The sequence below is a fragment of the Polyodon spathula genome, chromosome 2 (genome assembly GCF_017654505.1).
Source record: "Polyodon spathula isolate WHYD16114869_AA chromosome 2, ASM1765450v1, whole genome shotgun sequence".
Classification (NCBI taxonomy): Eukaryota; Metazoa; Chordata; class Actinopteri; order Acipenseriformes; family Polyodontidae; genus Polyodon; species Polyodon spathula.
The window spans coordinates 79113255-79126928 of record NC_054535.1 but is presented as its reverse complement, the minus strand read 5'-3'; the positions used below and the strand labels follow the sequence as shown (position 1 = coordinate 79126928).

At 36.3% G+C, this 13674-nt stretch overlaps 1 protein-coding gene across 9 annotated transcripts in view; it reads right to left on the bottom strand.

Annotated features, from left to right (window-relative positions):
- The window catches only part of LOC121301569 (mitogen-activated protein kinase 10), a 73749-nt gene that overhangs the window by 6354 nt on the left and 53721 nt on the right, over positions 1-13674 (bottom strand). For 5 of the 9 annotated variants that reach the window (XM_041231080.1, XM_041231071.1, XM_041231104.1 and 2 more), the window contains 5 exons: positions 10015-10197; positions 7979-8103; positions 6130-6156; positions 4446-4509; positions 3555-3632 (listed from right to left, as the gene is read on the bottom strand). In XM_041231080.1, the coding sequence (XP_041087014.1) occupies positions 3555-3632; positions 4446-4509; positions 6130-6156; positions 7979-8103; positions 10015-10197 (477 nt within the window). Of the gene's footprint in view, positions 1-3525; positions 3633-4445; positions 4510-6129; positions 6157-7978; positions 8104-10014; positions 10198-13674 lie in introns of all 9 variants that reach the window. The other 4 variants (XM_041231132.1, XM_041231141.1, XM_041231096.1 and 1 more) reach the window with 2 other exon arrangements.

Genomic DNA, 13674 nt, shown 5'->3' with positions numbered 1-13674 from the left:
TATAGGTTAGCGACAATGGGTCATTACACCTTCGGTCGGGATGCCTTGCTCTCCAGCTGGAGCTGGAAAAAAAAAAAAAAAAAAAAAAAAAAAAAAAAAAAACAGGCTATGAAAAATAACTCCTCTCATAGACCTTAATTGAAATGAAAACGAGCTATGGAAGGCAGCCTTCATGTCTTTCACAGCACAGCTCTTTTCCCCTAAGGGCACCCATTTTGTGGGGAATAGCTTTGGCTGGCTCATGTTAGGAGTGAAATATGCACTGTTCGCACATTATGCTAAAAAAAAGTCTCCTCCACATGACAAAAACTATTTTGCTGCCAGTTAGCTTATCTAAACATTTCATTATTCATTGATGAATGAATTGGTGTAAGCTGATAATCAGTACTTGAACAGGAACTATTATGATAGAATGCATTAGACCTATACCTGTGATATTTAGCGGGAGTGGGGTAAAATGGTTCTTTTTCTGTCACTTGTATAAGGCACACTACCACCACAAGTATTCTGGCAATCCTACTACTGCTGTTGCATATTATTTAAGGAGAAAGTTACAGTAATCATAGTAATTAAAATGAACAATGGTTTAAATGTGTCCCATAAGGAGGTGCTGTTTCTAACCTTAAATGAAACCTTAAATTACAATATGATCTGTGCAATAAGAACACTTCCCTTAGGAGTGAACAGCCATCTCAATACTGCATGAATAACAATTGCAAAACAAATGAAATAAGGATGTGAAGCTTACTGGGGAGATAAGCCAGAGCACCCGACTCATCACTCTCCCTCGTTACATCAAGAGTCTGGATGCTGAATACCCGTAAAGCAAACAACTGTGCTCATTAAGAATGGACCCTGCAACAGTAGAGTGCGGATACACTTCACGATTGGGGAGGGTGACAGATGAAAAATGCCATGGTTATCTCCAGGCAGGATTTGAATTGCAAAACTTTTTGACCAAGAGGGGAAATGTACTGAGTGATGAACATGTTATTATGATTGTGTATTACCTGGAACCAGTAACAAAAGCCTTCTTTATAATTATAAGCCAATAGCTTGAATGGAAACTGCTCTCGCCGTGGAGAATGTTCGATTTTCAGTTCTGACCCATGGAAATAATACATGTTGTTGCACTCCTTTGAGAAAATGAATTCAGTTGCTAAGAGTCCCTACCATAAATCTCACATTGATCTGCTAGCTGTCTGTGGAGAACAGCGCTAGTTAAAGAACAGCAATAGAAATGTGACTGACCCCTATAAAACAAGAGGGCTGAATTAGAATTTACAACAGAGCCTTGATTTTATCAGACTTCAGGGCCACACGATCACTTAGATGCTGTGAATCACTGTCTGGTACACCAAGTCTGCCTGAGACCTAGATAAACACAGGCATAGTTGCATATCCTCACACAGTTTCAGGGGTTTTACTACTCTTGTACTGCTGAAACTATGTCTACTGTATTATCTAAACAGTGTTCGATCCCCCTTTAAGCAGCCTGGGTTGGCACCACATAAGCTGACAACACTGAATGTATCATTGTGTATAAAACTTTTGTAAATATCTGGGTGTCCCTCTTCAATGGCTTTAAATACAATGGGCTTCTTCAGTGTTTTCCTGTACATAGTAATAGGGATAAGATCGAATTGGAGTAAATCTTAGCACTGGGTTTGAGACCTATATTATATATCACTAAACAACCACTAAAGTATCTGAGGACTTCTTTGCTGCAACGGAGATGTAATCGGGCTATACTGGAACTGCACAGCTGAGTTTTACACATCATGCCTCACTGTCGTGCAGCTATCGATGAAAACACGGGTCTCATGTAATATGGGATCCAGTCCACAAATCCATATATATTCTCAACATTCTCATTAGTGTCTTCATTCTGTTCTACTAACATTTGAACCACACCAAATATAGGTTCTTAAAGGTGCTGTAATATGCAGTTCATGTTTTAAACATTTACAAGCATCATAAAATGGTACTAAAAATACCACAAAACACCTCTAAATGATCATATTTTACTTAATATGGACTCTACTTATAGAATCTACTTCAAGAGATGTGAAGTATGATTTATTTGGTAACCAAAATGCTAAATAAACCTGCATGTATTACAATTTTAGACAAGCAGACCATACAAAGAAAACAATTATTGAACACTTTCATAAACATTTTAAACTACTGTGATATTCAGCATTGCCTGAGTTAACCAAAGTACCTACAGTAGCTGTGGCTATTATTATTTTCAATTTATTCATCTGTTTTACTCAATTCATCATACTGAACATCTTAAACAGGTTTTTGTGCTGACATGTATAACTGACCTGCTAAAAAGTGAAATGCATTACAATGGACTATTGACAAAAGGTGACATTTATTACCCCATTGATGTTCTCTTGTAGCAAATAAATGTCTCTGATAATCTGAACAACAGCCAAAGGGGGTATTTGCGTCATTATAAAAATAAATAAATAAATAAATAAATTCCACTAAGCCCATACATAACTGCAATTTCTAGACTTAATAACTAAACAAAATACCAAATTAAATGGCACTTTATTCCTCGTGCCTTACTCTGAGAAGTACTTTACTGCCCTCTAGTGCTTGAAAATAAAAGCTGCCAAACAACAGAATACTAGTTCAAAGCAAAACTTCCATACTGAGATTTTTTCTTCATTTACTTTTTTTTTCTGTCAGTGTTGTTTTGTCAAAATTATTGTAAATTAAATCATTTTGATATTTTATCACGTATTCTGAATTCCTATTAACCGCTGTATGTCTCACATTCTGCTGATGATAAGGCTGTTCTTAGATTTCTCAACCCATTCTCAGCACATTCAGAGAAAGCTGCATCAAAACTAATACTGTGAAACTATAAAGTGTGTTCCAGGTTAACTTTATCTAAGTTATACAGTTCCAAAGACATGCAAAGATCGTAAATGTGATAAACATCATCCTCATCAACTCTTGCTCTTTAAACTACCGACAGCCAGCAAGAGCTTCATATAATACAGCAACACTGCTCTGATTCACTGGCAATGTAGTAGCCACTACCAATTTGTTAAAGGTTTTCATTTAGCTATATTATAAAAAAGTACATATATTGTATCTTCACCACTAATAATTAAGAATAGTCAACCTCACAGAATATGAACTATAGACTCCATCCTTACTATATGACATATGCATACAAAGACGTGGAAACACAATGTACAGTGACCTGCCACAAGAATCTCCCCATGCCTGCACCCTTTTTTAAACAGAAAAATATGTATTTTCCCAATTTGTCAATTTTTTGATAACATTATTTAAAAACGTCTTCAACAGATTACTATATATACACACACACACACACACACACACACACATATATATATATATACTATATATATATATATATATATTGTAAATTTTTTAAATTATACTAAGAAAACAAGGTGATCAATGAGGACAAATGAAATCAGCACAATGAATACTTTGTTGAAAGTGAGCCCACTTATTCTTTTTAAATTCACTTACAGAAAGATTAGGTTATGTACTGAGAGTACCTGAAGGAGATGGCTGTCCCTTCACAACACCATTTTTAGTTTTCTCCTCGAAGTTCATTACTTCTTTGTAGATTAGTTCTGAAAGAAATGGATGATGTCTGTTCAAGTGTAGTGCTCTAGCTGCAATTTTCACCACATGCTGTGAACTTGAAGGAACAATATTACACAGGGGCTTGCAGTTGTATGCATTTAATTAATACCACTATTTTACTGAGAATAAAAAAGACCACTTAATATGTAGCATCAAATTCACTTAGTAAAGGATCACTAGCATTCTTAATCTCTCAAATTATATATGCATTCAAATTAGTTTTTATTCATCATTGTTTGAGCTATATTTATACTTTATTCATTGCTTGCTGTTTATTTTTTGATAGTTTTGTTTCCTCCCGTCGATCTGTTCCTACAGTATCCACTATCTCCACAAGGAGAGCAAACTAAGCGGTATCTTTCTGTTATTAAACATCCAGAACAGGGACGTCATTCTAGGCATATTCATAAAACTATCAAGCCTTTCATTTATTAATCAATTCACTGACACAGACCATTAAAAGAAGATCTTTCTGTAAAATACTGTACATATACCCAACCAAGAATAACATTCACATAGTGACATGCATCAGTATTGTACGTCACTATGTGAATGACTGAATGTCTTTATTAACTTACATGCAGATACACTATATCTGATGCCGGGGGTCTTCAGTTATAATTTTTAACATGTAAATTGTTGTATTTGTTGTTGTTGTTTTTTTTTTGCCATTTGAAAATAGAATAGGATGTTAATGTAGACAGAGCTATGGCAATATCTCACACAGAACCTGTGCATGAAATTAGTTTGAAATGATAATAAAAAGTATAATCAGGCAAGAGGCTACACTTGTATATTACCTTTCCATTCATCGATGGTATGTTCTCTTTCATCAAGTTGCTTATCATAGATCTCCGGAGGAGGCTGGAGAGCATAAACAAAACGTCAACATGATTAAAAGCCAACTGACACATATTTTCCATATTCATTCCTGATTTTTACAGAACAATCTGTCAAATATTTAAATATATCTATTTTTTGTTTACTGTGACTGTATTTCTATGATGTTTGCAAATGGTTCTTTTTGCAATTACTCAAATATTTTCGTGGGAATGGTTTTGTATTTCTATTTATTTATTTATTTATTTTCATTCAGTCTAGCTTAGGTTTTTTGACCTTAGTTCAAAACCTGCACTTCAGTTCTGTTTGCCAGCCATGGACACGAGAAACACAGGCCACTAGTCTTTAACAGCCAGCACAGTCTGCTGACCATGTACTTTGTATTGCCATAAATACAAAAGAAAACTTGATCCAAAGTAGCTGCCCACAAGATGCTGCTGGTGCTGACTAAGATAAAGGCAGTTGATCTCTAGACTATATTACATATGTCTACGGCTGGCAACTAGAAGTCAGCTTCTGATAGCCAAAGACCCTCAGCACAGACCATATCAATGAGTTCAAACAAACACATAAGTAACTGCTATGGTTGCAAATATCATAAATCACTACGGGGACTGTGAACAAAGCAATAGGAACATGTAACTTGAAACTACTTCCTCTTTAAAATATCAAACACAATATAAAACCTAGAATCAAATGAAACCTGCGGGTTAAATAAAAAATCAAAATATCTGTTTAAGCCTGCACCACATTAAGCTGCGCAATGTTATAAATGACAGCTAAGGCCATAGATTGGTGGATATTTCACATAAGTTGTTTTTATCTAAGTTACTGAAAATGATTTGACATTTCACCCCTTTAAAAAAAAAATGGGTGAAATTTCACATACGTTCAAAGTAAAAGAATATTTTTCTTTTTACCTTGATTTCTAACGCACATTATATGGTACATTTGCATCACATGTGGGGTCATAAACCACACAAGGACAAAAGCACTCAAGTGCTCTTTTTGGTAACATTTCGGGAACTCAAGGGCATGGTGTCATGCCTCAAGTTCATAGTCATGACTGTCTACACATAACCTAGTCTGTGATACATCTTTTTTCACACCTATTAGCCACAGTGCTATAGAGCTATGTGGCAGTATGAGGATGATGAAAAAGGCAAGTGCTCTACTGTATCTTCAAGTCACATATATCTATGACAGGCAACTAGAACAGAGCAGCAGATCCTCATTACAATTGGAACCGCTCACAATGATTACAGTCACACAAAATGGCAAGGGGACATAAAAATAAAATACAAAAATAGAATTAGAAGGCAGTTACTCTTTAAATTAATATTATGCCTACAGTACAAGTTAGTGTATGTGATTGATAAATGCAAGTATATTTTATGACATGAAGCTGTGCATATTAGTAGTGATCTTCAATTAGAACTATTGAACATTACACATACAGCAATGTCAGGTATATCACACATGAAACTAAGCAGCCTTGTGTTCACTTTCTCTTGCTAACTGCACACACATGCACACAAACATACTTGGCTTGTTTTATTTTTTAACTCAGAAAAGTGGTATTTGTGACAAGTTTCCAAAGCTAACAATTAAACAGTATCTTCAGGTAATATATTATTTATTTACCACGGATATTTTGACGAGATCTCCGTCCTTCATCACCGTGAGATTAACAATAAAAAGGGGAAAAAAACAACAGTAGATATGATGAATATTGTCGGGATGTTTAAAATATGAATTTCCTTCACAGAAAGCACAGCCAAGTGATAGCCAATAAGATCACATATTTGAAGTATTTACAAAAAAATAAATAAAATATGGGCAATACTACAAATTACAATTGTCAATTGTTATATACAGTGCATTTCATACTCTTAGATCACATTTCTTCACCAATGTAAAAATAAATCATATTGTGCCATATATATATATATATATAAAGCTTCACATGCTGCTGAAATTGGATCAAATGTATTTTCTTTGTACAATTTCAACAATATTTTGCATTCTTCTTTACATAATAATGTATGTGAATTATAGATCAATTCAAGCACCATTCCTCTTATTTCTATACTTTCCTCACATGTGTTTTTCTAAATGATACTCGTGTTTCATGTTATATAATCATTCTAATCATTCCCCACAAGTTTACTAGACTTTTATTAAGTGACAGCCCTTAGTGGCTATCTCTTTCATGTTAACATTAATACCCATTCTACATTTATTCTCACACTGATGAAGGGAGAGCGTGTCCAAAATCTCTATTAGTACACCAATACTATTCAAAATGTTTCACCTTGGTGTGTGACTGCATGTAACAACTCATATTGTTTGGAGGTGATTTATCCAACGTAATTGTATGTGTGTAATCTGTTGTTTCCTCTGCTTGTATGTGTGTAATCTGTTGTTTCCTCTGCTTGTATGTGTATAATCTGTTGTTTTTCCCCTGCTTGTATATGTGTAATCTGTTGTTTTTCCCCTGCTTGTATGTGTGTAATCTGTTGTGATTCCCCTGCTTGTATGTGTGTAATCTGCTGTGTTTCCGCTGCACACTCGCTCCTTCCAGTTGCTGATTCCCTTGCTTAAGACTGACGATGAACATTAATTGAACACATAACGGCTTTGCACACCTAATCAGTTCTTACATTAGCATCAGGAGTCTTATTCTGTTAATTTGCAAAAAGTGCCCTGAAATGTGTAAAAGGGTCGCAAACATGCATCTAGTAGGTACATACTGTAGTAAGACCGCAATGAAGTGCACAACACACTGTCGGATTAATATGTGTTTCTAATATAAACAGTTCACATTTTCTGCATAAAAAATAAAGGGTAGCTACAGTATAAAGTCGCTGGGTCACTTTCCTCTGGTGCAGTGGAAAAGGGTAGAGACCAAACCACTGTGGGTATTAGGGTCTCTGTAGCTGTGTTTATTCATAATAGCTGCATAAAGGGGCCAAATGACTGTATCGCTATACAGGACATTTCTAGATAGTGGTACAGTGCATCACACTATAGAGTTAACAAATCTTGCTTCATAAAGTCAAATGGAACCTGCTGAATAATGTTGTATTAACATATTTAATTACATACTGCTTTGTAGTTTTCCATATACTTAACAGAAAACTGACAAAAATTTAAAAATGTAACATTTTGAAATCTAACATAAAATATTGTACTACTATTATGGCTTCCAGTAGACTTTTGCGATATCATTTTGAAGTTTCTTTGATTAAATAATGTTAAATAAAATAAATATTTATTTATTTATTTATTTATTAAATGATGCCTCAATCCTAAAATGCTAGGTGATGCAAAACATTTGGTCATAGCTGTAGCTCTATTTGTAATTTTAGGCACTAGCAATAGTTTTATGACCATACAGGAAAATGCCTTATTTAGCATCACAAGATATCATGTGGTAGGCAGATTCATCTGAATCGGTTGCAGTGAATCAGCTATGAATCATCTTACTTACCGCCTCCACCTCAGCTGGATCATACCAGACATTAATGTAAGGGTGCTGTAAGGCTTCATCAACTGATATCCGTTTAGCAGGATCAATAATAAGCATCTTTGACAAAAGGTCTCTGGCCTGGCTGGCTGAAAACACAAATTAAAAACGTAATAAAGCGATTAGTGTCATGGGAGAAAAACATGTTTTCGCAACAATACAGGCTTGCACACATTTCTTTAACTCTGCCTCTGACAGACTTTGAGCTTGGTTTGAGCAATGTCTTGCAAATCCTAAACGCCAGCATGGAACAGCCTTTCTCAATCCATTCACATCACATGACAATTTTACCTGTGTACCCTACATATACTATGTATAAAGACAGAGAGAGCTGTCTTGGATGGCAGAGCTCAACAGAGTGAGGAAGTCAGCTCAGAGCTGGCACTAGGGATTCACCAGCTAATTTAGAGAACTTAACACCGGAAGAGCATAACCCAGGACCATTCAGCTGCAAACAGCATAACACATTAGGTGCATTTTAATAATTAAATTACATTTGAAGCTATTACACTTAAAACAGAATTATCTTCCATATATTTTGCCATTAAACATTTAAAGTCTTTCTTTTATTTTTTTTTTTATAAATTTAGATGTTACCAATGGTTTTTACCTCGGTTTTCTCCCCAATTTGGAATACCCAATTATTATTTTTTATCCCGGTTCACCGCTGCAACCCGACTCGGGAAACTCGGGAGACTGAAACACATCCTCTAAAACAAGTAACTGCCAATCTGTCATTTTTTGCACTGCGGATCTACAGCGAAGCCACCAGACCTATAGTGCTGGAGGACAACACAGAAGTGAATACTCCACTGCTGACCCGCAGGCACCCTATCAGCTACAGGGGTCGCTGGTGCATGGTAAATTGCCGTGCCGACCTAAGCCCTCCCTACCTGGGCAGCGCCCCGGTCACGGTTGGCAATGACATAGCCTGGATTCGAACCTGCGATCCTCTCCTATATATTAGCTTCCTTTTTTATGTATTTGTGCAACTGCATGGCTCAACATTAGTCTATACTCATTTCCACTTAATTCACACATTCATCAAAGTCAGCTGGGAGCTACACTGGAACTGACTATCACTGTGGAATTTATCCCCAGGTTTTAATAATATTCTTTTTTTTCTATGAGAAATAGCTTTGAAGGAGTATTGAATAAGCTTTATTCATCTGCCATGTCTTACCTCATTAATAACCGTTTGTGTGTTCTGTAAGAGTTCTGATGGTCTATCACAAAGAGCTTTGTGACTGAGCATGCAACTATTGTGATACACTGGTATGTGAAAATAAAATACTGACAACTGTAGTGCTATTTTACCATTGCCCCTTGGTACAGAAACAATATATTGCCACTTTATGGTTATTGAAGGTAACATGGTAAGTGAAAGAGAAGCCATGTTTTTAAGTGACTGCTCCAAACATCATAAAATGTAGAACTATAGGCAAAAATGTTAGTGTTCATTTTATCTGCAGAGTGTTTCTAGCCTGAATGCAGGACTTATTACTGTGAGTTACAGTCACCAACAACAGGATCATATTATGTATGGATCAACAGTTTGCTCTAGGGAAGCCTAAAACGGTAACAACTCATACCAAGTAACAATTCCCTTTAAGGTGGGTTTAAGAACATTTTAATGACCCAAGAGGGCAGACTCTAGTAGTTTCAGATATAAAAAGAAAAGGTATTTCAACAAGTAATATAGATTTCAATCTTATTGTGATTAATGATTGGAAGGCACTTGACATATGGGCAGTAAGGGTGACCAAGCGAAACCTTGTTTGCAATGATACCAAAATAAACCAAACAAGAGGATAAAACTGCAGGAATAAATGTTCTCAAAATCCTAAAACCTTATCTCACCACCCAATATCTCACACATATATTTATACAATAATACTGGATGGCTGCATGGTCCTCCATTTAAGTGTAGTTATACACCCTCCAGATAGAACTGCTAGCTAGTTAGCAAATGGCCATCCAAACAGGTTAATGGCCCTTACCTTTCAGTTTATTGTGTTCAGAGTCTGCCGGGAAGAGGCAGTCTGGGAATAGCTTAGGGAACGCGAGTCCAGCGTACTTGGGTCTATTCTCCACATAGTTGCGCACTGTCGGCTGCAGTTTCTTCATGAACTCTGGAAGCGGAGTGCCCAGCTGTTCAATGACCTTGTTCCACTGGTCAATGTCTGAGTTTGTCAAAGTTGAGGAAAATCTACCATGCAATAAAATACGTAATACCAAGCATGAAGTGAACCTGTGCAAGATGAGCTGTCATACAGCTTCTCAATACTGACATTAATACTGATTTATTGTGTGTACTGTGTGTATTTTAACCTAATGCAATGAAGGGGTTCAGCCTCAGAGTATCTGGGAATGACTGCCGACACATTGGTATGGTTTGTTAAACCCACTTCTCCTTAAAACCCTGTGGAGATGTGCATCTTCAAATATTCACCCTAAGCTTTTTGAGTCCTTATATAAATATAGAAATAGGTGTGCGTGCGCATATATATATATATATATATATATATATATATATATATATATATATATATATATATATATATATATATATATATATATATATACACACACTGATGCACAATGAAAACGCATCAATAGCTCTTGTTGATTGTTTGAGTAGTATTGTTCCCTGGGATAACAAAATACTGAGCTCAAGTCTCATGTGATTTCATAAAAACGCCAGGTGCTCAGTGTTTGGTATTTAAGTTGAGTTAAAATTGCCAAAATTAGTTGATTAAGAATCTGTATAAATAGCCATTCAAAAAGACATGATTTTAATGAATGCAAGCGAAAGATACGACCATGCCCCGCTTGAGTAATGAAGATCGCCTGGTTGCTACCGGCATGACTGAAGGCGGCCTGTCTGAGAGAAGTTGCCCGGAGAATGAGATGTTCTGCTTCAACAATCAGCAGATTAGTCTAGAGAAACCAGGAAACCGACTCTGTGAGGGTCAGGCCATGTCCTGGAAGGCGGAGGGTCACCACACCAGCCCAGGACCATCACATCCGACTGATCCATCTGTGTAATCATTTTCAGACCGCAGTGGCTACAGCACGAGAAATTCCAGGAAGCAATAACCCGTTCATCAGCAGAGTGACTGTAGCTCGCCGTCTGCATGAAAATGATTTGCATGCTCGGAGGCCGTTCAGGGGTAATATGTTGACAGCTGAGAGACGAAATTGAGTGGTGGATTGGTGGAGGGCAGACCTGACGGAAGACAATGTGTGTGAAGACGTTGTGATGAGCGCTATGCTAACTGTTGCGTTGTTCAAGCCAACCGGTGTGGTGGTGGAAGTGTGATGATGTGGGGAGGACCAAATCATCAGTGCTATCCACAGAAGACAACCACGACAGGCCAACCTTCGCCAGCTGCCTGCAGCTGCACAGGAAGAGTGGCAGAACATCCCATAGCAGTTTATCCAAAGGCTGATTAGGTCTATGCATCAACATTGCCAGGATTGTGTTAATGCTCAGGTAGGTCATACCTGATACTAACTTTGTAATGTTTCCAATGCATAACGACTAGCAGCTTTTTCCCTAAAAACAAAATTATGAATATACAAAACTTATCATGACTTTTTTGATTGGTATTTTTGTTCACATTTTCTGTGATTTGGAAGAAATATTTGATTAAATTCATTAGACCAATCCATTAGAGTGTTGCGTTTCTTTTGTGCATCAGTACATATATATATATATATATATATATATATATATATATATATATATATATATATATATATAGAGAGAGAGAGAGAGAGAGAGAGAGAGAGAGAGAGAGAGAGAGAGAGAGAGAGAGAGTAAACACTTGTCACACTACACTGGGAGGTCATCATCGATGTCTGACTAATGACAAGATTTTATCTGATTTACAGAAGCTAGTCTGATATTGATGTAACAATTGATGTAACTTTGGAAAAATGCACTATAAAATGTTATAAATTACAATGCACAGTATGTATCAATTAACAACAGGACTTACAATTTACAGTTTCTACAGTTAAAATATATCACAATTGACAGCAAAAACAGCCACATTTGGCTTCCAATCTATGTTTGTTTGTACAGGATATACTGCCTAGATGAATACATTGGAGAGTGCCTTTACATGGCTACAGTTTGAACATGAATAAAAAAAAAAAGCATATCCAGCATACAATCCTTTCCCAGTCCATGCATGAGGTCTTATGGTAAAAGAATCTAAAAATGTAGATGAAAAAATGTATATTTTAATGGCTACAATTTATGAAACTGAACAAAGCCAGTCAAAATGATGGCAGACTAAAGCTTGTTCAATCCATGGAACAAACAGATGAACTAGTTCAGATCAACATGTCCCTGGCAAAAATCAATGATGTGATAAAAAGGTAAAAAGAAAAGGAAAAATTAGAATAGAAAAAAAGAGTGTTGCTAAAAGACTGAAAGCCAACTAAAAGCTAGTCGTGGATGCAGAGCAAAAGGGCGCTTACATGAATTAGCAGGCTCTCATTTCAGAAGCTCCAGTTTCAGGATTGTCATGGTTTGGAATGGAAATGTCTCAACTGAGGCTTTTGCTAATAACCTTTGTGTGTTTTTCATCCAAGTCTGACACCTTAACAGTGACATCAGGATTAAGCTAAAATCCTTTTTAGCAAAAAAGAATAAACCATCTGTTCCTGCTAAAGGTTTTACATTAGCATATCAAAAATAACATTACACATTTGAAACAATCCCTGTACAACACCCCCAAATCCAGACCGCCACTCCACTAACAAATAGAGGTGGCAATCTAGAGCTAAGAGTGGATTTGATTTTCTAGTTAAATATTTAAGCTTAAAAATGTAAGAATTTAAATATAATATTACATATATGGCACTTCTATGTGGTGCATATGAATTGGATTATTTAGTTTTGGGGGTCAGGATCATCAGATATACATTGCAAGTGGTAAAAATAAAAAAAAAAGGTAGGATACATACCAAAGTTAATGTAACAGAAATGAGAAGCACATGTATTAGATGGCTGCAGTTAATGGAGAATATAATGGTATTTCAGTGTGGTATAGCACTTAAGAGGATGGGAGCAGAAAATCCAGTTTAATGCAGGTCACTTCTCTGTATCATTGCATTGGAACTGCAGGGAACATGCTGTCCAACATCAATAAAATCAAGGTATTTTTTCTTTCCCTACCTTTTTGTTGTTGTACAGAAGTGAGCTGCCAAGAGACCCCAGTTTAATATAGCAGCTGAGCCACTGTAGGACCTCTGGGCAAGTCACCTCAGTATCTGATGTTATGTCTGACTCCCCCCTAGCCTAGCAGCAACATTTGCTACACACTGGAACCTGCTGTATGGAAATGAGATAAGGCAACTCTGCAGATCATATCCTGCATATCCGCAGGGATTTCATTGTGTCAGAAATCTTTTTTTTATTATTATTATTCCTGACCAGGTGAATTCCTGAAGCTAATTTGCCCACGGCAATACAAATTCAGGACTCATCTGAAATGATAATTTCATTTTAGAATCTAATTTACATCCATCATTCAGCCTGCAGCAGTCTACCTTGTTCTTAATAATTTATATATATATATAGTTCATTATCTTATTGTATTTCATCCCTCGAAGTTTTCATTTGCCTTCAAGGAAATATTTGAAAT